Source organism: Sphaeramia orbicularis, chromosome 9 (assembly GCF_902148855.1).
Source record: "Sphaeramia orbicularis chromosome 9, fSphaOr1.1, whole genome shotgun sequence".
Classification (NCBI taxonomy): Eukaryota; Metazoa; Chordata; class Actinopteri; order Kurtiformes; family Apogonidae; genus Sphaeramia; species Sphaeramia orbicularis.
This window is the reverse complement of record NC_043965.1, coordinates 23,757,231-23,783,452: the sequence shown is the minus strand read 5'-3', so window position 1 is coordinate 23,783,452 and position 26,222 is coordinate 23,757,231. Positions and strand designations below refer to the sequence as shown.

General features: G+C 39.7%; 1 protein-coding gene across 9 annotated transcripts; it reads right to left on the bottom strand.

The window, feature by feature from the left end:
• Positions 1 to 72: 72 nt before the first annotated feature.
• Positions 73 to 25,585, bottom strand: nipbla (NIPBL cohesin loading factor a). 9 transcript variants are annotated; one of them, XM_030142681.1, is made up of 50 exons: positions 25,200 to 25,585; positions 23,538 to 23,612; positions 23,265 to 23,286; positions 22,013 to 22,162; positions 21,648 to 21,813; positions 21,296 to 21,396; positions 21,039 to 21,150; positions 20,708 to 20,871; positions 19,102 to 19,250; positions 18,359 to 18,449; positions 17,980 to 18,201; positions 17,595 to 17,852; positions 16,736 to 17,487; positions 15,269 to 15,482; positions 14,883 to 15,059; positions 14,075 to 14,248; positions 13,580 to 13,741; positions 13,382 to 13,488; positions 13,193 to 13,279; positions 12,790 to 13,021; positions 12,356 to 12,510; positions 12,099 to 12,179; positions 11,766 to 11,866; positions 11,494 to 11,623; positions 11,263 to 11,345; positions 10,798 to 10,930; positions 9,570 to 9,713; positions 9,345 to 9,431; positions 8,796 to 9,016; positions 8,563 to 8,665; positions 8,136 to 8,234; positions 7,788 to 7,934; positions 6,980 to 7,114; positions 6,782 to 6,880; positions 6,625 to 6,678; positions 6,432 to 6,540; positions 6,185 to 6,315; positions 5,880 to 6,020; positions 5,673 to 5,766; positions 5,321 to 5,475; positions 4,989 to 5,079; positions 4,687 to 4,860; positions 4,325 to 4,515; positions 3,892 to 3,999; positions 3,446 to 3,646; positions 3,042 to 3,188; positions 2,537 to 2,916; positions 2,274 to 2,448; positions 1,460 to 1,657; positions 1,005 to 1,367 (listed from the first exon to the last, which is right to left on the bottom strand). In XM_030142681.1, exons 4-50 carry the CDS (start codon positions 22,074 to 22,076, stop codon positions 1,005 to 1,007), a joined length of 7,662 nt encoding a protein of 2,553 aa, XP_029998541.1. In that variant the 5' UTR covers positions 22,077 to 22,162; positions 23,265 to 23,286; positions 23,538 to 23,612; positions 25,200 to 25,585. The 9 variants fall into 9 exon arrangements, with proteins under 9 accessions (XP_029998545.1, XP_029998548.1, XP_029998541.1 ...); XM_030142682.1 differs by having other exon boundaries at positions 23,538 to 23,609; XM_030142685.1 differs by lacking the exon at positions 23,265 to 23,286 and having other exon boundaries at positions 73 to 1,367.
• Between the last annotated feature and the right edge of the window lie 637 nt (positions 25,586 to 26,222).

Below are 26,222 nucleotides of genomic sequence, written 5' to 3'. Positions count from 1 at the left end.
TTTTGATCACTGTCCTGAACTTCTGTTCATTAGTATAAAGTGGAAATCAGATTCACACTTTGAGCAGACAAGTGACAAAGAGAAGTAGAAAATTTATTGCAGTATTTGTTCCACCAAAAGGGTATGAATCCCCTTTCCTCTTATTACTAGGGTGACCTAATACAACAAAATCTACATTTACAAAATATCCTCCTCCAGTAGGCCACATATACTGCATGCGTAGTTCGAAATAGAATAAATTATATTCAGAGGACTCTGCCATTGTACAGCATGGACAAATAAAAGTGAACAAAAATAAAAATTCTTGTTTTTTTTTGTTTTTCTTTTTCTTTCAAATATCTAAAAACTAAAAGGAAAAACCATCAGGGTGCTAGTAGTATAATAAACTCCAAAAACACTTTAATAAGAACATCAAAAAGACTAATTTCCAACATTCACTTAAGGTTTTATTCTTTTTTTACAGCTTTTTTGTCTTCAGAGATATAAACATTTTAGTTTTTGTCGTGTTAAACTATGATACAGTGGGAGTAGAAATGAGCGACTAGAATCTGCTGCACAACAGCGAAGGAGCTCCCACAACAATGTTGACAAAACATTTCCCTCCAGGTCTCTGTTCTGGTAGCCTTTTTAAGGGATAATTTGGGTGAATTATTCCTTTAATGCCTTCTGGATTCTATCCTCTGCACTTGTACACAAACAGAACATGAGCAGTCCCTCTAATATAATAAGTCTTATGTTTTGTGTCTTTTTCATTTTTGCAAGAATAACTCATGTAAAAGTATGTAGTGTCAAATATTCTTGCCCTCCTGTGTTTTCTTACAAAAATGAGGAAGGAGAGGAGAAGGGTAGGAATCCAGTGAAGTTTGGCTGTGGTGTTGGAGGTGGCAGATTGAGGAGGAGGAGCAGGAGCAGGGAGGTGGAGGGTTTTGATAAAGTAGAAATGGAGCAGGGGGACCAAAAAGAAAGAAATGAAAAAAAAAAAAAAAAACACCACACAGGGGCCATTAGCTAGCCCCTCCTTCCCGCGCTGCATACAGTGAGCGTAAAGTCTGTACTACTTTGTTGCTCAGTTTGTGGTTGCTGGTCAAGGCAATCTTCTTGTAAATGATGTCCGACTCCTTAATAGTGTCCACCCAAGGCACCAGTTTGCGGCCATCGCGTTTCTTGGCCTCTGCCCATGGCCCCGAGTAAGAGCCGGCCATCCAGTGGATACTGTATCCATTGGAGGTCTTGTGGATGACTCTGGCTATTTGCGGCCGGTCCTTGTATTTGGGGCAGCAAAGAGCAATCACATCCATAGCCTCGACCGTCTCACTCATTCTGCCAGGGTCCGAGGAGTCACCCGTTCGCCTTGACCTTCGAGAGGACTGAAAAGCAGACAGAAGGGAAAAAAAGGTTGCTCTATTTTCCCCTCAACATATTTAAAGTGTATTAAATATTTAGTGTTTGTCCGTCTCACCCCTGGTGTCCTTTCATCGCCATCGCTGTAATCGTCGTCCGTCTCTGGTCCTGCCTGATTTCGTGGACTGGGTCCTGATAAGGGCCCGGAGCTCCCCAGTAGGGCGTTTATGGCTTTGTTTCTGATATTCGCACTGGCAGATGCTTCTCCCTCCTCGTCCTCCTCATCTGGATCCAGGTGCTCCATCAGAACCTTGAACTGTGTCGGGATAACCGACAAAAAAACCTTGAGAAACAGTCTGCGTTTTCAATTTCAAACCTGACAACATATAAACTTCAAGGATCCAACAACCACAGAACTGATCTGTTAGGAACCAAACAATAAGAAGTTATTTCAGCCAAACAAACTGAGCAATAAGAATCACACAGTACCAGATCAATACACTGCTGTGCTCTTACAAATATATCAGATTGATGTGTATAAAGCAGATAAAATTGATAAATATGAAATACAAGTTTACAATGTAATCACTCTTTATTGAAAATATTAACAGAAATAACTGTACGATTTATTGTCCCTCGGTGGTATTTTGAATACTAGAAGCACTCAGAGAGCACAGACCTCCACTAAGGCAGATCAGTGGGCCCCCATGGCCCCCCCACCCCCGATCACCACCAAAATATAATCATTTGTTCCTTGTGCCAATATCGACATTTCCTGAAATTTTCATCTAAATCCATCCCTAACTTTTTTGAGTAATCTTGCACACGGACAGACAGACAGACAGACCAATGCCAGCAAAAACATAACTTCCTTGGCGGAGGTAATAACACAGCGGTACTGAATCAAACATGAATTTCAGCTCACTACTTACATCTAGGTATTGTTTGACTATCCGCCTCTTGACATCATGCGTCAGTGAGGCGTTGGCCATGTTGTTGGAGATGAAGTCGATGGTTTGACGCGGGCTAAAGTGAACAGTGCTTTTTCTGTTCACTGCCTTATCGTACACTTTGGCTGACTCCGTTGGAGAGTACTTCTGGATTTTACTGTATGAAGAAAACATTTGGAGTTTTAAGGATGGTGGAATTTAAGCAAAAGGCTGCATAATAAAATACATTTTTTTGTAAACCTTACCTGTCAGAAAATCCGTACTGGTTCTTCAAGTGCTGTTTGAGCACAAGTAACAACAGGATGCCCTGAACAGCGTTAGCAAAGTCCAAGAGACCCATTGGATTATCTGGGAGGAGCCTCATTACCTTGTCCACATCCTCCACATCCAAATCGTCAAACTCGGAGTCAGACTCAGAGCTTTCAGGGTCTGCGACATGTTTTCTGGCCTTTTTGGGCCGCCGTACCACTTCATCGTCATCACCGTCATCGCTATTGCTGTTTTCTTCCTCATCGCTTTGGGGAGAATCACAGTTCATCTTTTCCTCATCTTCCTCCCCGTCTGATCTGTTCTTCCATTCTTTCTTTACCTTCTTCTCCTTACGCCTCGGCTCCTTTAATAGAAGCTGAGGAAAAACATGAAATAAAGTCCATATTACTGCTGTGTGCTGCCAACTAGCTCCCTGAGGAAATGCACACACCAATGAATATTAAAAGCTAAATTAAACAGCTGTCATAAAGGGCATTGTACCTCTCTGAAGGTCTGTAACAAGTTGCTGCCAGATACAGACAGAGTGATGTCTATGTGGTGCATGATGAAGAGAGGCTCCTCCTGGCTCTGGTAGGGGAAGCAGGCGAGGTTGTCCGCTATAAACAGCAGCATGTTCACCTCCGTCTTCTGCAGGATGACAACAGAAGAAGAGGATTATGACAAACACTTATTAATTCAAAGTTACTATTTGAGAAACGACAGAAAATTTAGGCTTAGTTATCTGAAACTGCACAGAAGCACGTTTACTATTTAAATACAGATTTAAAAAAAAAAAAAAAAAAAACGTGGGATGGTACAGTAGCAGTCATCATGTGCAAGGATTATGTGCTGTAAAACCTGTAAGCAACTGAGGAGATTGTCACTGCTTATGCCAGTTTACTCACAGCACTGTCATCAAAGAGGTTCAGCAGTGAGATAAGGAAAGCCCTCCGGTGCTGCCGGTTCCCTCTGATCATTGTGAAGAGGTGGGAGCAGAGTGCCGAGTGGGTCTCATCCTGTCTGAAGCCTCTTATGATGGACTTACGAGACAAATCAATGGCTTGCTGCAAATTGTATGACATCTTCATTCCAGCAACTGCCTTCATCTACGGAAGAAAAAGGAAAAGTGTTATGAACTGAACATCTGAGACGACTTCTGAAAATACAAGTATGAAATTTCATTCAACGTCATTCTTGCGCTGAATATTAGATGTTTATCAAATGATCCTCTACAGAAAGTAACAACTGAGCTATTAAACCAGGTTAGGTTTCTTTACTCATGTATAAACAATTTAAACATCTTCAAGTTGTGAAATGAGAACATGGGTCATAATTACAGTAAACAACTCACATGGATGAATCCTGTGTACTTCTTATCAATCTCCACCAACTGCTGGTCAGCTTTGTTCCTCATGCTGGGCTCTGGGTCTGTTCCCATCGCAATGAGGTAGGGCACACACTGCACAGGAAAGGGGAGTGGGTTTGACATTTGTAACCATCACACAGCACAAGATGAAGACACTGGACCATTTTCAAAAGAAAAAAGGCAAGGTTCATTTCACATGACAATGATATTTCATCAGTATCTATCAGTCTTAGTCTGATTTCATAAAAAGAGTGAAAACATCTTTGCCATTTTTAAAATCTTCTACTGTAACTGGCACAGTTAAATGAGCCATACAGAAATGTAATCCTGATTTTGGAATTTCTAACAGGGACAAACAGTTTACATGTCATGTTATGATTCTTCTCCAAAACAATTCCCTCCATGTCCCACCACTTACCTGTACAGGATGGATCAGACCCTGGTTGAGTGTGAGAGCTATGACATTAAGAGCAAAGTGCCGTACACTGGACTGCGTGTGGAAAAACGCCTCCAACACCTGTTTAAGGTAAAGCTGCATAATGGAGCTGCTCATCCCAGAAGAGATATCCCCCATTTCTTTCAGGTCTTCCTGTTTAGACAGTTTCTTCCCTGCACAGACATGAAATGAAAATGATCAGTCATCCTACAACCGTATAGAGGCCAACTGAGCTGATTCAATAGGACATTGTACTGATGCCAAACACTTTTTAGAAACTGAAGTGCTACAAATTAAGTCATCAGTTGAATTAAAAATGAATAATCTGCCACAGATTTACATACATTCTCTGTCTGCTTCCTGCATCCGTGTGTCTTCCTCCTGAAGGTATGTTTGGAGGTTTTTGAGAATCTGGATTTTGAGGTTGATAGAGGAGGACCTGTCAGCGAGGATGCCATTATACAAAGACTTCACCTCTGGAACAAACATCTGGCTGGGATGCATGATCACTAGGAAGCCTGTAACAAAAAAGAAAGCAGCAGAGACATATTAAGAGTCATATGAACAATATAGACACCGACTCTGTCTACGTCATTAAAAGCTCAGATGCGTCAAGTCCAATCCTGTTTATTTATGGTGTTCTTACCTAAGCCAATAATGGCTTTGGTCTTGACCTCCTCGTCCTCGTGTTTGGTGAAGTATAGCAGCAGCTCTAGGACTTTCTCCTTGATGACAACCTAGACACAACAAATAACACAGCTTATGTGAGACATTGTATAAACTATCATTTGTTGCAGCAGTAAAGGTTGTGGTGCAATTTATTTGGTCCAGTGTGAAGTCAATTCTATCTTAGTTCCACCTCAACATATTTTTGAACTTTGGCCATAACAAAAAAAATCTTCAAGTTTTGTCGCTTGACTCTCCTCAGCTCTAATTTAATTTTTTTCCACAATGGTGAAATAACATCCACTACCTTACCTTGTTGGTACCCTTGAATTCTTCTAGATCAAAATCAAAGTGTCGAGCCAGAGCACCAACAGTGAAGAGGGATCGCAACAGGAAGGGCTTATTTGCTACCAAAGTCGTGCTATTGGGATCCTCTTGATGCTGAATCTTCAACTTGTTAAGTGCCCCTACAGAGAAAAAGAAAATAAACTGTTCAAAAGCCTGCTGGTCCTTTTCTTAGTGTAGTTTGTGGTGGAATTTGCACATTTTCATTTAGGCTCTTCTGCTGAAATGTGTTAAATGTGACACTGCAAAGCCCAGTATGAGTATTTTGTTATGCTTTCACAGTGAACAAGAGCTTAACATTGACAGCTGTTACTCTCACCGTAGAATCTGTTGAAACATGCCCAGACAAATTTGTAGTTGTGCGTGACTTTGTTAACAACAGCTCCAAGACAGCTCACACAGTGCTGGACCACCTACAAAAAAGAATGAGGATACTCATGTCACCTCCGTAATAACACTTGACAGGAGCAAACACAGTACTACAGTCACAGATATTACACTTTTGTAAGAAGTCACTGTCACTAACCGTCATGCCATATTTGATGATGAGCTTCATGAGGTCTTCTTCAATGGTAGCAAGGAACGTTTCACTGGGATGCTCCATCAGAGGTACCACAAGTTCCAGGATCTTTGCCACGTTACATATGACCATAAAGTCATTGGCAGTCTGCAGGGGACACAGTACACCAGTGAACATTGAGATCAAATATAGACATTTGTGTTGCTTCAATTCACCGATCACAAAAATTGCTAAAACAAGAGACACACAAACAACCATCACACATCCTTTCTGCAGTCTAGTATAGCATTTGTGATATGATCATCACTTACATTACACTTTGTGGTCAAGTAGGGTTGCATGGTCATGGCATGTTTGACCATGAGCTGAGCCCTGATCTTGCTGAACAAGTATAACGTGGTAATACACGCCACAAGCCGTGTTGAGTTTACACCCTTGTTCTCTACAAAGAAAAAAAAACATTTTCAGTTACACTGTAAATAAACACTCACATAGTTTTATTTTGAAATGAGCTACTGGAAATGTCTCAAATACTGCAGACATAAAAAGGTTACACACCTGCAAGAGACTCTTCATATTTAAGGATGTGCTCGACCAGATTGTCAACCAGCTGAACACAGGCCTTCTTTGCTGGCTTATATGATGCCTCCTCTTCAGATTTCAGAAGCTTGAAGGGCAGAAACAATATTCAATTTGAGGGTCAAGAATTAAACATTACAGGTAATCTTCTAGCACAAAGTTCAACACTTACATTCTGAAGAAGCTGCTCAAACCAGTCATAGCCAGTGTCTTTACATGCCGCAACCTATAAAGAAATAAGACCAGTGAAATACAGAATGAGAATTGATCTACCTTTGTTGGGGCTTACTTGTTTTGGTGTAGTTTTTTTGAAAACTACAGTCACTCACCACATCAGTGATGTTGAGGATCTTTCTCGTCATTGTTTCTTTGTCATGGGCTGGAGTTGGAGTAAACCACAACTTCTGGAATGTCTCATTGACCAATTTCTATCAAGAAAACATGTGAGGAGTGTGAGGAGACTTATGTTGATGAGAAAACTATGGAGCTCATGTTTGCTATTGACTGAAATTGGTCAGGATCCATACCTTGATACCTTCCTCATCATTGACCCTGCGAATCATCCTCACACACATCTCAGTAATCTTACTGAAGGTTGGCTGTTCCAGACAGATATCTCTGAGGATCTTTATCACCCGTTTCCTTACACTGATACCAGTATCCTGTGCACAAAAACAAGAACATTCTATCTTAAAGGCGTCTTCACTGAGCAAAACACAAGGGGTCAATGTCATTTTCAACAAAGCCAGGATGAGATGCAATGGTATTTTTTTGCCTTTAGGTGGCAGCATAAGACTGTAATGAAGAGTGAACTTCTCATGAACCCTAAGACATTTCCATGACAACAGGCACAACAATTTCAAAATGTTTAGCTCACAGGCAGTGAGTACAAAGAAAAAGCAGTATGCTTTTGTCTAGCACTGAATTTTCAATGCATAGCATATACTATATATCATGAACTACATGTTTCGATATTTATTTTACTATTTCAGGTTTGCAAAATCTAAGTTTCAATTTGACAAACCAATGATGCCGGAGCCACACTGCAAATCATTACCCTCATAGCATAATTGGCAAAGCCATATTTTTACTGGGACAGAACAAATGATGCAAAATGAAGCAAAGTCAGGAGAGTAGAATTACACAGATATCACCATCTGGCCAAAAGCATGACTTAGGCAATTATGCTATGAGGCTAACAAAATGTTTATACCAACAAATAACAATGCACTATATAAATATACATTTGTATATACAGTTCATCTCATAGTGATCCCAACACTTAACAACAAAACACAAAAACTTGTATGAAATAAATCCAAAGGGTAAATTTACCAGTATCCTTTCTATGAGCATGTCGTAGTACTGCTCAGTGAGTTGGGGTCTGCTGAGCACAAATCGGCCCAGCAGCTCTACAGCTGCCTCTCTCACACTGGTGGAGTTGTCCATCAAACGACCATGAACACCACGCTGCATGTCAGACTGCAAAATTACGTAAGGAGAGGAGTGTCAGTACATGTGGTACAACAAAAAAGATAACTTACATGGTTAACAGCAGACATAAATAAGCCAGAATCTTTTAGATGGCTGTATGACAAGAGTAGGACTTAACAAACCCTAAACATGATTAAGTAAATATAATTCTGTGACAATACAAACTTTCAAAACACAGTCCATACTAACCCTTGCCAGTATGCTGGGGTCCACAGCCACCACTTCAGACAGACATTTCATGGCTTTAGTCCTTACAGCGATGGCACTTTCCCCAAGGACTCGCAAGATCTTAAAAAAATTTACACCAGCCAGTGATTACATGAATTGATATTTTCTAACATTTGATAAAACAGAGAAAACAAGAAAAGCACTCGGAGAGCGCAGACCTCCACCAAGATAGATCTGCCCCCCCCCGATCACCACCAAAATTTAATCATTTCTTCCTTGTGCCAGTATCAACATTTCCTGAAAATTTTGTGAAAATCCCTCCATAACTTTTTGAGTTATCCTGCTAACAAACAAACAAGCAAACAAACAAACAAACACACATAGCAAAGTGATCACAATACCTCCTGGCGGAGGTAACAAGGACTCTAGTAGAATATTCAAATCTCACCTGTGTTAAATAAATATCAAAGCTCTGGGCGAACGGCCTCATAGAGGCCAAATAACGCACGATCAGACAGGAGTCATCATAGTCCACAGTGTCAGAGTTCATTCTGCAGGGACAAAGAGGGAGACTAAGTATTCCAAAGTCCTGTAACAACCAGGGCAGAGTATTGATGAAATTGCGGAGAACAAGTTTATATAATTAGTGATATGTGTACTTAGACATATCTGTGCCCTTACTTCAATGTGGTGAAATGAGCTGGTGTGGTCTTGATGATGTTGCGCAGGAATTTCTTGCGCTTTTCAGCACGCTGCATGATTTCACCAGTGGTTTCCACCTCCTTGGCATGTTGTGGCCCATCTGATGAGTCCTCATCCTTCGGGTTCTGGTTCCTCATGGACTTCTCAGCCTCAGTAGTGGCATCTCTGAACCACTGAGCAATGTAGAACTTTCTGGCAAACTAAAGGGAGAAGAAATCTTCAGTGTCAGATTAAACTCATTTCAATTATTATAACAAAAGTTTATGGAAAATTATTTATCAGGACCTAGTAAGTGACATTCAATCATGCTTATTTGTGCATGTTTATTGTGATTTAGCTCAAGGCCAGCAGTGTAAATTGTCATTTTTGTCTACCATGTACTATTTATCGATGATAAGGTGCTACAGATACACAGAGGCTAAACAGTTCAATTATTTGAATAAATGAACTAAAAACTAATCTGGCATTCAGAGTGCAGATATTTAAAGTCCTTACTTTCACCACAAACTTAGTCTGATGGAAACTCACCACCAGTGAAGCATCAGTCTCGGCGTTTTCTTCCAAGTAGTCCAATAGAGCCTTCTGTAGCTGCTGAGTTTCATCATTACCTGGAGTCTTCGTAATTAGAGAGAAACAAAATTACTCAGCAAGAAGATTTAGATGGAAGCCTATAACCCACAGAGAATCTCTGTTAGATATTCTTAACAAGTTTATATCAAACAAAGGTCAACCACAAAGACAATGCTCTTTTACCTCCTGCAGGATGCGATCAATTGATCTCTGGTCCATTTTGCTGGTGACCCCATCCTTCCGTAGACGTGCAGCGACTGTGCCCAGGTAGTCTAGAGATGCTACTCTCAGAGCCATCTCTGTCTGCTTATTACTAAACTGGTGTACCTGAGAGGCAAAGAGATCAGAAAAGCATGCAAGAACACAAGTCAGTAAACATGTACTGCTGGGATGCTTATCACACTGACTGATCATAAAAGGGCATGCACTTCTTTTTTCTTTCAAGTCATCAGTCTGACAATGACAATATGATTATCCTAATGTTTAACATGTATGAGTATGATGCTTAAAATGTTATCACCATATTGTTTTTTTTTTTTTTATGTAAGCATGGTAAAATTTGCTGTTTGGCCCTGATAATGGAGATCATAGACACATTATTAATTTTGCTGATCATTAGTTAGAACTAGGGTTGCACCAATCTTATACTAGGATCAGATATCGGCTCTGATAAAAGATTTTAGCTGGATTTGGGGATCGATAAAAGCAACCAATCCTTGGGGGTATGTAAGGGGGAATGTGGTCAATGCCGTACCACACAACGAGTACATGCGGACCATACAGCCGTACAAAGTGAAAGTGAAACTTAATTCCTCTAAGTCTCCCGCTGTTGTGCTGCTCATTTTCCTTTTCCCCACCTTTGGAAACTTTAATTTAAGGGGGCAGGACGTTTGTTTACGGGGGCATTCAACCCACTTACCACACCAGCAACATTTCTACTGATAAGGTTTTGCCGTGGTGCACCCCAACACTGGCATCTGCACCCATCCGTCTGTGCGTACCTTGTGCAATATATGAGTGAATGAGTGAGTGAGTGAGAGCTGTATGGGACAGACACTTATGGACACTTAAAAACCAACGTCAGTGCAGTAGACGAAATCGGCTGACCCATGCGCGCACCAAGAGATCAATTCCACAGAAAACCCTGCACCAGGTAAGGCTTGGAGCTTCTTAAATCAACAATATCCGATTGGTATCGGCTGATCTGAAAACCCCAGCATCGGTATTGGCATTGTAAGTGAAAAAGTTAGATAGGTGCATCCCTAGCTAGAACCTGTCAAGTCTATCAAATTTTTAAACTCTGCCACATTATTCCTCTGAATCATCTATTTTTAGACAAACTCTGGACTGGAAAGGTTTCTTTTTGTGTTTTGAGAAAGTGTCATACATAATAAGGGATTGTCACACTAACCAGTAGTCTGCCAAGAAGACTGAGCAGCAGCTCAGCAGCAGGCCACTCTGGTTTGTTAACTGTGGACAGGAGGTCCTGAACGAAGTTCTCAAACAAAGGTCGGTAATCTTCTTCTCCTTGCTTGCTGCCACACCTGAGGGAGGTGGAAAAAATACAAGAGGAAAAGGTTAATAAGAGAAAGAACGAGAAAACAAAAGGCAAGAAGCAACTGGAAAATGAAGATGCAGAGAATAATTACAAATTTTCAACACCATGCAAAATATATATACAAACAGGTGTGCTGATCACTCAACACACTTAAAAAAAAGTTTGAACACCTGCGTTGACATGTCTGCCTCTGTCAACCATATAATACACTGAATATTTGCAGTAATGCAAATGACATACAGCAATACATCACAAGAAGAAAAAAAGTAATTGCTTTGAGTACACATTTCTAGGCAGTAGAAAAGTGGGGGTAATTACTTTTTGAGGAAGACTGAGAGGAAATTCTGTGCGGTCCTCATTGCCGTCTCATAAGAGTTCGTTATCAACACATCCTGATCCACCTATAAGAAAGAAAATGAAAAGAAACTGATGAGATGAACCAAAACACATGAACATGTTATGGACATACGTGTGAAAGTGTGATTATATTTGTATGAGGTGTATATGTATTTGCTTGCTTTCTTTGGTGTAAATTGTTTGCTTTCTTACTTTACTGTCATATTCCTCAAAAGTCTCTTTGTCATTGGGGAGGTGGACCACACACTGAATGAGCTGCAGGACCAAAGCTGTCACCATTTGGATGTACATTGGCTCTCCATCCTGGTCTGAGCTGTTCAGTCTAAGGACACACACAGTCAAGACACATGATAAATTACCATCATGGCTAACACCCAAAGATCAGTTGTTTTGCTAATCTAACTGCTGCACAACTATGCCTCTTCCCTGCAGAACCTAAGGGTCATTCATGTAACTTTATCTACCTGAAGTTCCTGAGAGAGCGCTTGCTGGTGGGCAGTCTGGCCAAAGACGTGAAAATCTCCTCTAATATCAGTTGTCGATGCTTCTCATAACGTGAGAACACCTGGATAGAAGTAGTAAGAGACAACTTAGTGTTAAGCTTCAATGTTTCGTGCTTTTGTGAAAACACACAGAGACCACATAAACCAAGAGATGAAAATCTGAAAGCACTTCAATTTAAATTACACGCATCAAAAAACAACTCCATATAAGATGACCAAAACCAATATCAACAAACAGATTTTTTTTCTCAAGTATTGCCTGTTTTCAGGGAAGAGGGGAAAAAAAAAACTTACTGCTGTTACTAGTTTAATGGCACATAGCTGCAGCTCACTGACATTCTCCACAAAAAAAGGAGTGATTCCCATGGAGGATACCTGGAAACAAGGGGAACGAAATAGAAAAAACATATAGCTTAAGATAAGATATGTGCATGGTGGGCATGGATATAAGAGGAAATGATTTCAAATTATATGGGTTTCAATGCAATTTATTTACTTTGGAATAAATATTTTCCTTTATTAATATATCACTGAAACACATTTTTTTTTACCTGCAAGATGGTGGTATCTGTAAGTAGCTGGATTTCTAAGAGCTCTGAGATGTTGCTGACAATATCACACACTTTGTTGTACAACATGACAATAACACGTTGTTTGTGTGTGGAGCATTTTGCTCGCTTCGCCTTGGAGCTCAACAACATGCCACCTACATAAAAAGGACAAACCCATGAGCCAAAACACTCACACAGTATAAAAAAATTAAATTAAAAATATTTCTTGAACTTGTAATTCAAAAAAAAAAAAAAAAAGAATATGTGTATTTTATATTTCCTATTATTCAAGTTATATGGTTAATTTCTGTGATAGTTATACAAGGACAGATGGAAAACTCATCAACAAATTCTGCCACATCTCAAATTTGTTTCTCTCAGAAAATAGTTACATTAAAACTCTTTAGAGAAACATGTTTTTAATTTATCCTCACCTCCGTGTGGGTCCACTCTGTACACAGGGTCATATTGTGGATACAGTGTGTTCTGAAGATGAAACTTGGTGTACTGTAGCACCCGCTCTATTACATCTTCTATATAGACAGCCTTGGGCATGTGTGCTGAGGTCATAATGTTAAGAGCTGTCAGACAGGCATCTGCTGACTTTGTGACTCTCTCCATTATCAAGTCTCTCCACAGTCTTTCTTCATCTTCTGCGTCATGATCCTGAGGTTGAAAAGAAACGAATGTAGGAAAAAAATCCATTGTCTTAGTCTTATGAAACAGCTATACACATATGGCTTTATGCATTACATCCCCTGTATGACCTGATATTCTCTTGATACATAAAGTAGCACTGCAATAAATAATCAACATAAAATGACACTAGGAACTCACATGGTTCATCAATGTAGTAAGCTTGGCCCCATCCTGGATATTCTTTTCCAATATGTTAAGCAGCTTCACCAGCTTGTCTGATGGGATCTAGAACAATCAAGAGTATTATTTTGACATACATTTAAACTGCCTCACCACCAGCATTCATGTGTCCAAATCAAGTCCATAGAATAATATGTTGTGCCGTACCCTGCTAGAGATGCCCATGGCCTTAATCTTGGCAGATTCACTGCCCAGCTCATTTAACTGGTGTTTACCAAGTAGCAATTCCTGAGGTATCTCGTCATCATCTGCTGCTACAAAACAAACAAAATTTTTCATAAGAAACAATTCCATATAAATCCAAAAACAAAAATAATACAATGTAGGAAGAGCGTTGATAATTACCCATGGTAGTGAAATCCACATCCTCCAGATTCTCCAAAATGTTGTCAATGCTTGCCAAGAACCTCTTGAATGTGGACGAGTCCATCAGTTCTTCTTGGGTGAGCTTGGGTTCATATGCTTTCCTCTTCTTCTGCTTTTCTTTCATCTTCATTTTCCTGGCAACTGAGTGACAGAAATTTTTGTTTGAATATTTTTATATTTGTAAGAGGAAGTGAATAATTTTTTTTTTTTTTTTTTTTTTTTACATTTTTTCACATTTAGAGTTTAAAGAAACAACATACTCCTTATCTCACATAAACCTAGAACTCATCACTAGAATGTGCTTTGTTTTTTATGCTTTTTGTCTGAGATATGTCACAAACACAGTATATTTTCCTCTGAATACTGACATGTAACCCGAAGCCCCATTCCGTTTTAATATTCACAAAGACATCCTATTGGTCATTCATTGTCCTTGAAAATTTCAAACTAAAATGGGTATAAATCAACACTTACTTTCACTCATGCTTGGTGGTGGTGAATCTTCCTCAGAGGAATCTCGATAGCGACTCCCTGAGCCTCGCCGGCTGTCTCGGTGCCCACTTTTTCGATGTTCCCCTGAACCCCGCCGCTCCCTCTCTTCAAACTCCCAGGTCCTGTCTTTATCTCGACGCTGCCGTTTTCTAGCCGCTGTATGAATCAGATACACAAAGTTGAGGAGATTGATCATAAGTCTATAGGTGTGTAAATTTCCTGAAATAGATAAAATTGAATTAATGTTTCAAAATGCTCTAAAATACTTCTCTAATTTTAGTGGTTGGACACTGCATCCTAATGCCAGGGTTCCTACAGGTTTCTACAAGTTAAATTTAAGACTTTTTAAGACCTTTTTAAGACTACTTAGGACAGAATTTTATGCCCATTTCATAGCCTATTTCATGACCATACAAAGTCAGCGTTCTCGGGCTACACGTGCATGACAAACAGCTGCACGTATGTTGGGCTGAATGTTATGTGATCATTTCTTACCAGGGCCTGCAAAGTTAGAAGTAACTGGTTCCTAGTTTCATTACAAATTGTCAAGTTGGAACAGGTGGAACTGAGTAGACTAATATTACTTTCTTTGCAGCTTGGACATTTAGACACATTTAAACACAACACAGTGAACAAGTTTATAGCAACATAACTTAAGACCTACCATATCAAATTTAATACCCTTTAAAGACTTTTTAAGGTACTAATTGCAGATTTTTAAATTCAAGACTTTTAAGACTTTTTAAGACCCCGTGGGAATCCTGAATGTGGATAAAATAATTTGACTCACATTCTCCATTGGCATCAAATTCCTCGTCCGAGCTCACTTCAGCATATTTGGGCCTTTCGTTTACAGTACTCCGTTTCCTTTTGTTCATTTTTACCCTTTCACAAAGGGGCATGGTGGACTCAATCTCAGCCAGCAGTTCTGGTGGCAGCTCCTTTAAAACTGCTGGGTCCATACCACCTGAAAATATGACAGTTCAATGTGGCTTTGATGACAACATGGAAGATACGTGATTGTCACTGAAATAATTTGAAATGGATAATGGCTATTTTTATTCTTTAAGTGCACAAACTTATGACAGATTATGTGAAGTGAGTGAAAAACAATGTGCAAACAAGTGCAAAACAAAAAACAAAAAAAAAGTCATGCAGCCTAGTGGCTGTTCTTACTTTTGCTAGACTTTCCTGAAGAGAGCCTGTTCTTGCCAGTCTTGCTGTGGCGGATAATCCTCTGGATCTGGTCAACAGAGAGCTTCTTCAGAACCACCACAGGCTTCGGCCTCTTCTCAAAGTCCTGCACCAAACCCAGCCTCTCCAGTTTAACCTTGGGCTGGCCCCAGATTTGACTTTCAGTAGAGCCACTCCCATCCTTATCACGTTTAATCTGGAAAAATAAAAGGAAACGTCATGGGAGTCCCTTGAAGTTGTCTTTCAATAAACAATACAAAGTTTTAAGTTATAGACATAGAAATGTGAGCTTTGTTTAAAGAGATGAAAAAGTAAGATGATAAAACAATGGTTTAAACTGATTCACATGATGTTAATTGTTGTTAGATTACAGCACCATTTCTGTAACAGAGATTTAAAGGAATACTCCACTGTTTTCTTAATGATCTCTAGGTCTATATTGTAGCAATGATCAGTACAAGTTGCATGATCATTCTACCTGGTGGTGCAAAGGTAAAAAAAAAAAAAAAAAAAAAAAAACCAACAGCATGCCACTAAAGAAAATAGTCATTTTACAATTAACCTGGACACACTAGTCAAGCAAAGTGGCTTTTTCCATTTAGGAAAATAAGAAATTACAAAAAAAGAGCAACATAGCCAACATCACAAACAGCCATTCAGTTGACTAATGATTCAGTTAATCAAGCAGCAGCAATTGAAGACTCTCGAAGAGTCAGAGGAGAACATTTCCAAATGGTATCAGACCGTTATAAACAACAAATAAATAAGCAGTAGTCACAGTTGTTATAAACTCACAAGCCAATGCCAAACACAATGTCCAGCAAAGTACTGATGACTGGTACTTATAAGTGAGTGTTATAATGTCCTTCTTTGACAAAACATACAATTTCAAGAAAACACCTCTGCAAAAATCAATTCAGCCAGTATTTCTGCCAGAATCAAGTAAACAGCAAACACACTTCATATTCCATATTTTCAGTGGCCACCTTAGCAGCCTTTATCACCTGGCTGCAATCAAGATTCAGTTTCAGCAACACAAACTGGGGGTCAGTGATTAGTGATTGGTTTGTCATTGGCTTAGGTTGGTGAAATACGGCAACCAAACAAAAACACAAATGCACAACAGTCATTTCAGTTAAGATGTCTGAGCTGAAATACTGTGTATATAAATGAATATAAATGAGTGGAGCATTTCTTTAAGACTCTCGTATTGGTTACACACAAGAGTTACAATTCAACAAATCAAAGAAAATCAAAACCCCGTTCCTCTACTTTTGATAGATGGTTAGGTGTTAGGTGTGTTAACAGAAATTTGAAGTACAGTCCCTGAGATATGGTAAACCAAAAACAAAATCAAGAGTGAACAGTGGTGTGATTTGGTTTTGTGAGATTGCAGGCAGTGACAGCTGAATGATTGGTAGGTATTTGGTTTGGGTCAGCCCAGATCACCTTAGGGATCTGGAAGTTCTTCAGTGCTCCACTATGCCCTCCCAGGAGCTGAGCAGGGAAAGAATCTGGAAGTTTAGCACCAGAAGCAGATGAGGCTGGTTTGGAACCATCTTGCCTACTGCTGCTCCGACCAGGCTCTCCAGTGGAAGCAGACCGGAAGCCAGACCTATCGCGGTCACTGCGGCAACGAGCATCAGGGGAGCGTCTCTCTCGACCACCAGCCTCACTCCGATGCCTTCTATCTCTGTCAGACTCTCTGTCCCTGTCTCGCCCATGCTCTCCTCGGTTTGATGACTTTGGCATCTCTCCCCGTCTGTCTGAGGACTTGTCATCATGTCGATGCTTTGATGACTCCCGACCTTCTCTCCTGCTGTCATGTTTATCGACCCTGTTTTTGATGACTTCCGGTCGTCCATCTGGTTTCAAACGCAAAGCTGTGTCAGAGCCTTCCACTGCCGCAGGCCCACTAGCTGGGTCTTCAGGCCAGCGTTGGGCCTCAAGGGCTGGAATAGGGGCAGCCAGACAGGGGTCAAGCTGGCCATCAGCTCGACCAGCCTGCTGTAGGTCGATGCTCACCATGAGGGGAGGTCTGCTGGCACCGTTTCCTGCTGCTGTTGCCTCTTGTGGGGTCAGTTTCCCAGCATTGCCCCCTCCCGTTGATCCACTGCCGGGGGCACCTGTGGGGCCACCTGGTCCCCCTGCTCCTGGCTCCAATGGAAAAGAATCCTGTTTTCGTTTCTTCAGTGGCTTGTCTGTAAGAAAACAAGAGGAAAGAATAACACATACTATCACTAGTAAAATTTCTGAGGCAATACATTTACAGCATATTAACATGACTCTACACTAATGTCCTACTCACCTTTATCTTGCACTTCCTTGGAACACTTTTCACTAGCAGCCTCTCGTTCTATCCTTTCGATTTCAGCAAGGGCATCGAGCTCTGCCTCATCGTAAGGTGAACTGGGAGGCTGGTTTGCTCCGGTGCCACCTGCTTGGTGGGAAACCTGCTGCTGTTGCAAGCGTGCGCCAATGTTTTGCTGAAGAACAGGGACCTGCTGGAAACCCAGCTCAGCTTCCATATTGTCTGAGTTCTGGTCCATTCCTGGCACAGCCTCACCTGAAATGTTAACCAAAAAAACCTTTCACATGGAGGGTTCTTACAGGCGAAATTAAATTATTGTTCTGTGTATCTTCTCAGTTCTTATGCTCAGTAATTAGATGTAAAGTATTGACTATATTAGTACCTGGAGGATCGGACTCATTTGACTTGACCCTGGACAGTTTTAGGGTAAGTTTCGTCGAGTCCTTGTTTGGGGAGCTTACGATGTCATACATATCTTTCTCCTCTTTCACAGCTGGGGTCTTTTTCCTCTGCTGAAGCTGCTGTTTCTGGTCAGGTCCTCCATCCCTTGGTGAGGGCGTGTAGGGAGGCGGTGACTGCAGAATCAGCGGAGGACGAGAACCCTCTGTGTAGAAGCACAAAGCCAAAGTAAGCTCACACGTTGAAGATGGATTAAAACACAGAATTAAAACCAAGCAATTAACACTGAAATAATGACAAATGCTTCTTCAAGGAAAGCTTACTGGTACTTTGTAAGGAACTGGGATTTTGGTGGCACTTACGTTTGGGTGTTCCTTCACTTCCTGCTGGAGAACAGCCTGATGGTGGCGACCTCAGTGGGAAAGAAGGATTCCTCATTGAAGAATCACCCTCCTTATAATCACAGACAAGACAAAAGTAAATGACCTAATATCACCTTTATAGTTGGATTTTCTTTCATAACATCCCCCTTATGTTTTTATACTACTACTGAGAAGCCTAATTATTTCAGAATGTAACAGTAACTTATAGGGGAGCACTAATTCTGCTGTGCAGGTAACTCCTTTTATTGAACATTATATCACTGATGCACATTCTCTGTGCTGTGGGCACAACATCTACCAAGCAATGTGCGCACTTCCTCGTCTCCAAGAAAGAATGGGGAAACAGAAATAAACAGCAAGATTCCATCTCAAAATCAAAAACTTTTGCTATGTTCATCTTTCTTAAAAAATGCGTTCCAAAAGTCTTCATAGAGCAAAATCAAAACAAGATGAAGAGGTTTGCACAACAAATAATTAAGATAAAATGCAAATAAAATCACAAACTGCTAAATAAAACAGTTTGTGTGGCACAACAGCAGTGGTCTTTCCCATATCTGAATGCATGATGACATTTCATTCCATGTACATGCTGCTTGGGGTAAAAGTCTTTCCATGAAATCTTGCAATTCTCAAATAAATGTGTCCTCATTTTGTTAAAAACAGTAGAATTGTAGTAAAAGTAGAAGTAGAAATGATTTGTTATGCAACTTTTAATAACATACCTCACTGCCCAGCCGGTGTACAATATTCATATAGTCCTCAGTGCCATGTCTGTCTGAGTGGTGGTTGGCAGCATTGGCCATCTGCCCTGATACTTTGCCCTCATGAATGTTTCTTATGCCACCTGGAACCATGGGACTGGCCACAGATACTACAAGATAAAGACAGAGAAGAGGGTATTTTAATCCGCTGTTACTGAGCTGATCATAGCACTGCAACAACAAAAAAAACAACAAAAGGTTCTCTGTTCATTTACTCACAAGTGCTGTATTCAACAAGAGGCCAAAAAAATAATATCCATTATAAACACAATAAAGGACAATTAAATATATCTAAGCATTTAGGGGACACATTTAGCTTGATGTGTTTGTTTGAGACCAAGTCAAATGGTATTTGTGAGTGCGGCGTATAACTCACTAGCCGTGAACCTCGGAGTCTGTCTGTACGCAACACATATCAGTAAACAAAGGGTCTGGAATCCAACTTTTCTGCTTTTGGTCTTTACTTAAAACTTAGATTGATACAAACAAAATATGAATTTCTAAATTAAATTACATGACAGTCAAAAGATGATGCTCCAGGCTTCAGGTTCCGCTTTTCTTTCTTTACGTTTTATAATCTTAGCAGCCAATAGGATTGCATCACATAATTATGTCAAAACTTATGTTATTATTACTTGATATTCACATAATATACATAAATTATTAATAAGAAATCTAATATAAATACATTTTTTTAACTGAAGCACAAAAACTGGCTCTAACAGTATTTACCAAATCACTTTACTAATAACATGTGAATTCAGCAACTACGCTGAACTTGTAGACTGCATGTGTGAAGATCTGTATCAATTTCTACACACTTTGCTGGAGTGAAAGTCTCAGCTGACTATATAATTTAACAAAACCTGTTCTTCCTGCTTTCCTATTATATTCGAATATTTCACTAGTGAAATCAAAATGTAAAACATCACCAGTGACACTAATTATAGGGTCCACAGCTGTTATATTAATTGTTTTGGTTTTTAAAAAGGCATGAATTTTCTTGCCAAAACCATGTTCATGAGCAATTTATTTAATAACACTTTTTTAATTACCAAAAGGTGCTGGTAATACAATCTCCATATAATTAGTACTTTTGGCTCGGTAAACCGGTTGCAATTAAAATGTTAAAATACAAATACAGAACAAAACATTCAACTTCCATTGTAAATACATTATAAAAAAAAGAGATGTGTCTTTCAAAGAATGTTTTTCCCTCATTACTTAAATTACGAACACTATATTTTCAGTGTTAATTGGATTAAAAAAAGAGAAAAAGAAAAACGAACTTGCTGTGAGTGATGAAAAAATGTTGGTTTAAAATGAAAAGAAATTTTTTTTAAAAAGTGGAAAACAACACATTTCTGGATAGCACTTGTTGCATGTCAGTCCCATTCTGTATCGTCCTGTCCAGTCTCAAAAAAGTAAAAATTTCCCAAAAATAACATTAACAAAATTTTGTAAATATGAATGTAGGCTTGTGCATATGCAAAGTCTCACATGGGAAATGTCTGATGTACATTGACCAAAAACACTCATGTGAGCCTGTGCATTAAATGCTTCGTACCTTGTTGTATCTGTTGGTGTTGGTTGTAGCTGGGTGGTTGTTGGTGAGAATACTGCTGTATGTAACCAGTGGCTGGGCTCTGAGGAGTGTAGGGACTGGGTACCGGACTGTTCTGCTGGCCCATATACCGGCTGCTGGAACCAGTCTGGGGTGCCACAAAGCGGCTGTAGGAAAATTGTAAAGAGGAAGTGGTGAGAATAAAGACAGTCACTGTGTATGATCATTCAATTATTACTGTGGAAAAAGGTTATTTCTGCAGTAACACACAGCAAAAAAAATCTAATTACTTTACAACATAATAAATTAAGGTTATTTCCAAATCTTAATTTACCTTGTTGAATTGGGAGAAATTGCTGCCGGCTGGAAGTTTGCAGATTGGGCCGGACTATGCATGGAATTTTGGGTGATCTTGTACGGTGGTACCATTGGCTGCTGCATAACATCTGATTAACAACAAAAGTGAAAAACAGGACGATGCATTACATCTACACAGTTCTACAACACCTGAGAAAATATAATGTTTTGCCATGTATTGATTTTCACATGAGGTTGCTATTTATGTTAAATTTGCGGCATGGTTTTCCATACTTTTCTCCCTGAAGATGCCAGGGTTCCTGGCCAACATGGTCTGCAGCAACAGTGGTGCATCTCCCTCTGGTTCATCACTTCCCAGGTTGTCCTTCAGCTCTCTGGAAACAAAAAATAAAGAACACATTCAACATTGCAGGCATTTATTTACACATGCATCTGATTTATTTTGTAGATATTACATTTATATAATGGAAACAGGAGATGTAATGATATACAACAAACAGTACATTAAAAAGGAAAAACATATTTTAAAATTTTGTAATGAGCAGAGTTTATAACTGAATTGGACTTTTCTGCAAGAAGCTATTTTTACACTCCCTTGTTACAACAGCAATGTTATTACACTTACATGTGCTCTGTGGAGACCTGGTTCAGACCGTGGGCTAGCTGGGAGGCCAGATTCTCATCCCGACAGCCCAGTAGGCAGGTAACTTCCTCTGCTATCCTCCCATTGTATAGGAGGCTCTTAGTGGTGGTGGCCGGGAGAGGGGAAGGGAGGGGAAGCTGGTTCAACACTGAGGGAAAACAAGAGATACGGTGTTGGCAAAAGAGACATAACTCAACACGAAAGAACTGATGACGTGCAAAGGGCAAGAGGTTAAAGTAAGCAACATGAAGTCAAAGAATATGAAATTGCACCTGCAAATTTACAACATAATTTCTACAGATTAAAAACTCTGACAATGTATTTCTGGAACCATGTGCGTCACTCACAGTCTGTGAGGCTAGCGATCCCAGCAAGAGTGGTAATGGGAACATGAGGCATATCCCCATTCATGCTGAAGGTGAGGGTGGGGGAGTGTGTTGATACACAGGTAGATCAGGGGGTCAATGGACGACACCCGTCCTCACATCTCCTGACACCTGGAAGAGAGCAAGATAGATGAGAGAGAAAGAATTAAAAGTTAAACTGATGGACAGGAATTAGGCAAAATGTTGTTGGGTTCAATAACAGAAGCAAAGATTTACAATGAAAAAGTATCAGAAATAATAAAAAGACAGAGAAATAAGAATGGAAATAAACAATCATTAATATTCAGTAATATCCAAAACATTTATAAAACTCAAACAAACTAGAACATATATACAGCTACAAACTCTAATGCTGCAATTCTCTTTGTAAACGAAAATCAGGGGCTGCCTCTTCAGTGCAAAGCCCCAAATAGATGCGTCTCATTAGATCTTGTCAATCAAGTCTATTTACATTCTTGTGGTAGAGGGAATGTTAACTGTCTTGAGGTAATTTTAAGCAAAAGATCAGCTTTTAACTTCCATAACTCCGGGAATATTATTTGATAACATTATTCTCTCAATGTTAATTATCTCCCATGTTCTTCTGACAATAAGTGAAGCCCTTGACCTTTGTGACATGAATATTGTGATGTAGGTTTCAGAGGACAATGGCACATATTTTAACAGACTGTGTTATTTACCTAAAAAAACCCTTCAATATTCAGGATTGCAAAAATAACTGAACCTTCAAGATACAAAACCAGGTTCAAACTATTACGTCACTATAAACACTAAATTGCTAAATTCTCTAGTTTTTATATACCACAACTGGAGCTTTTTATGCTCTCAATGTAATGAAAATATAATGCAAAATGTAAACAAAAGACTATTTTTCCACATGCATTTGAAAGTTCCCTCCTCTGACTGAAGAGAAGAAAAGGCATTTAAAAATGCATATTTTACAGTATCATCAGTGAAAGTTCTAAAATACTGTGAATGATGTATAACTGTAGTGGTAACAGACTTCTGGTAATGGCCCCTATCCGTATGACGGATTATTGCCTACACCACACATTTTGAAAACATACTGTAAGGCTGTAGAATCATACAAAATATCTTTCTCAACTTTCCCTCCAAATCTTGTGTGAATGAAATATGGATATTACACAAAAACTTTAACCCATTATTACAAGTGACCTAGTAGTTAACTGAAGTGTCATCTTCATATAATTACCTTGGATGTACATTCTGCTGCACTGTATAGAAATAGATAATGTATTTAAAAAACGATGATTCTTCACATGAATTTCAGTACTTGTGAAATGTCACTGACATCTCAAGAACAGCAGGAAGCCAAAAAGAAAAGTTTGGGATAGTAGGTATCTTCTTAGCATACTATTAACATTTTCCACATTTGTAGTTCAGCATAAATAGATAACCCAACATCATAGCAAACTGATAATTAATTCAAACCAATGGTGCTGCCACTACCTGTTATCACAAGTACCTTTTTGAAGAATGCTGTGCAGTCTCGGGTGGACTCACTGACATTTCAGATAAAAAGTCTGACTCCTACAATCTGCTGAAAGAGAACATAGTCCTGCATAAGAATATGTCACATTGAACTGCATATTGCAATACATAATCATAATCATTCTTTAGGACAATTAAAAATGCGACTTTGTCAACAGAAATTAGACTAAAACATATCCCTACACAGAAACACTGTAACAGAGAGCATCACAATATTCCCTGCGACATGTGCATTATTGGCAATAATAGTATAATTACAACTCTTCTGAATCTGCAAAAGTCAAAGTTTGTAATGCATGCCACTCATAAACAAACGTGAAACACCCTTTCTAATTACTTACAGGGAAACGTAACGTCTTTTTTCAGCAACTTCTGCAAACCACTGATGGCATGTAAACATGGTGTTGTAACTAGAAGTGAATGCAATCTAATCTTTGAGGCCAACTTGGAAATGCACGACGCAGACTGCACGACTAAACTATTACTGAGATTCAACTGTTGGATATTGTAAACATAACATTAGCTAGCCGCATCGTTAGCATACATAGTGTATGTGCTCTCCTTCAGTACGCAGGGGCTTGGCTGACAGCTGTGAGACTGACAGGCAGGAGGCAGCACAAAGGAACAGATGCACTGTGATGGTGGCGGCAGTAACGGGGGGCTGCATCCTGTAGTAGCCAACAGCCACTGTACGCTTTCTGCAGCTTTCTGCAAACTGGATAGCTGCAGAAAGCAATTGTATCTGTTGTGGTCAGAAAGCAAAAGCACTTACTATTCCCATTAGCAACATTTCCATGCCTTCCAAACTCCGGTAGTTTAGTTATTACAGCTAAGGTAACGTAGCTTGAGCTGGGTTTATAGTAAGTGAAAACACTGCAAAACTGGATAGATACTAAAATCTAAATTTGTCTACTAGATAAGTCAACTAAAACTAAAACGTTAGTGGCCAAATTATACAAAATAATAACAAGATAACTGTAAAAGTTTGCATTAATTTAACTGTTTATCTGGGCAACCACAGCAAACTGCAGCCGCCAGTTTAACAAAACCATCAACGTTGCACTGCCAAGAAGTTGGCTGTCTGGGTCTTTTGAGCTTACCGCGAAGATAATTTTACCACTTAGGATAGTAGCTAAAACCACTTACGCTAGCTGCTTAACATTCGCTAACAACAATAGTCGTGTTTTAATAGCTAGCTAGTAATGCTAACTAGCTTTGACGTTAACTGTTGTTAGTTAGCTTCTACCGCTGCCCCCGTTCAAATCAAGCGAAGGCAATTCAAATATCAGAAGAAGCGCTAGTCGGGTTAGTGAATGTTAGCCAGTTTCGCATAACGGGGGGAACGGGTGATGAGATTGTTTGAGTAGACGTAAAGGCAATTGCACCGATTCTAATTCCGTGGCAACGGCCCAATCCTCGGGCTCGACAAATGACATCCAGTTGAGGCCGTGAGCCTCGGCAGAGCAAAAACACACCTAGCTAGCTTGGCTGGCTAGCTCGCTAGCTTCCGTTACCTCCCGGTCAACGATTAACGACGCCGTAGGTGGTCTTGCAATACAACATTTATTTATGTTATTGTTAATAATCACAATTCAAAAACTTGACTTCACAAAGATAGGTATGTGGATTTATTTACCTTCGGATGTTGCGTTCAAAGGGAGGGGAATGTTTTAGCTTGGTTTGTGTCCGTGTCCGTATCTCTAGCTCCCCCTTTCTTCTCTCTCGCAGCTCCTCCAGAAGGAACTCGATTGGCTTGCCAGCTAGCTGGTGAGCTAGCTTGCTAGCTATCAACAATAATCCGGGTCGGACTGATTCGTTCGTCTTCCGTCTCTCAAGGGTGAATGTTTCAGCATACATTCATGGGGAAACATTCGTTCTTCGGTGTTTTAGTCGGACTGTGCCGACATAAACAATGAGTATAGCCAATTTCGACAGTAAATGAGAAATATGACGATTGTTGCGATGATCAAGAGGCTCTCCTCTCGTAGAACAAAATGCCGACCGGAAGTTCTGCCGTCTGATTGACCAAAGATCTCAGGAGTGACTCCCTCCATCGGCGCCAAACAAAATGCCAGGCAACGTTTCATGGTCGAGTCGCTAGAGAGCACTGTAAGACAAGTTTATACACAGACGCGTCTGAAGATAAAACAAGCCATGGCATGACTACAGCTGTCTTTAAAATGCCATTGCCAAGAAATGTAACAAAAATTGAAAACAGTGGGAAATACTGCACAAATGTATGTATTTATTGTTTAAAACAGTTATATTATACACTGGTCTTCCTACTTGGATTACAGTGGCCTTTAGGCCTCTCTATTCTGTGGTGGAAAACTTTCATATCTGCTGCTTAAAAAAAATTATTTGCCAATAACACACACAAAGGAAGTAAAGCCCATTATCACTCAAATATGTGTGAAATATATAAGTAGAATACTTAATATACAAGTACAGAAGATTTGACAAGGATTAGCTTTATAAGAAGGGTAAATAAACTATGGTTAATACTTAAACAGAATCATACTCTGTGCTCCACCTTTGTGATACATGATGTATTATAACACATCTTTTTTTGCATTTGCATAACTGTTATAGAACATTATAAAACAGTATTTGAAACATAGTTGAATGAGACAGATGCTTCAACAACTATGTGTTGTCT

Excerpts from the sequence above, each read along its gene's own strand:
- nipbla (XM_030142685.1), bottom strand. The coding sequence starts at position 22,076 with ATGAATGGGGATATGCCTCATGTTCCCATTACCACTCTTGCTGGGATC. Across the intron at positions 11,867-12,098 it reads CCATTAAACTAGTAACAGCA|GTGTTCTCACGTTATGAGAA; the intron begins GTAAGTTTTTTT and ends ACTTCTATCCAG. Across the intron at positions 2,917-3,041 it reads TGTTACAGACCTTCAGAGAG|CTTCTATTAAAGGAGCCGAG; the intron begins GTACAATGCCCT and ends GTTTTTCCTCAG.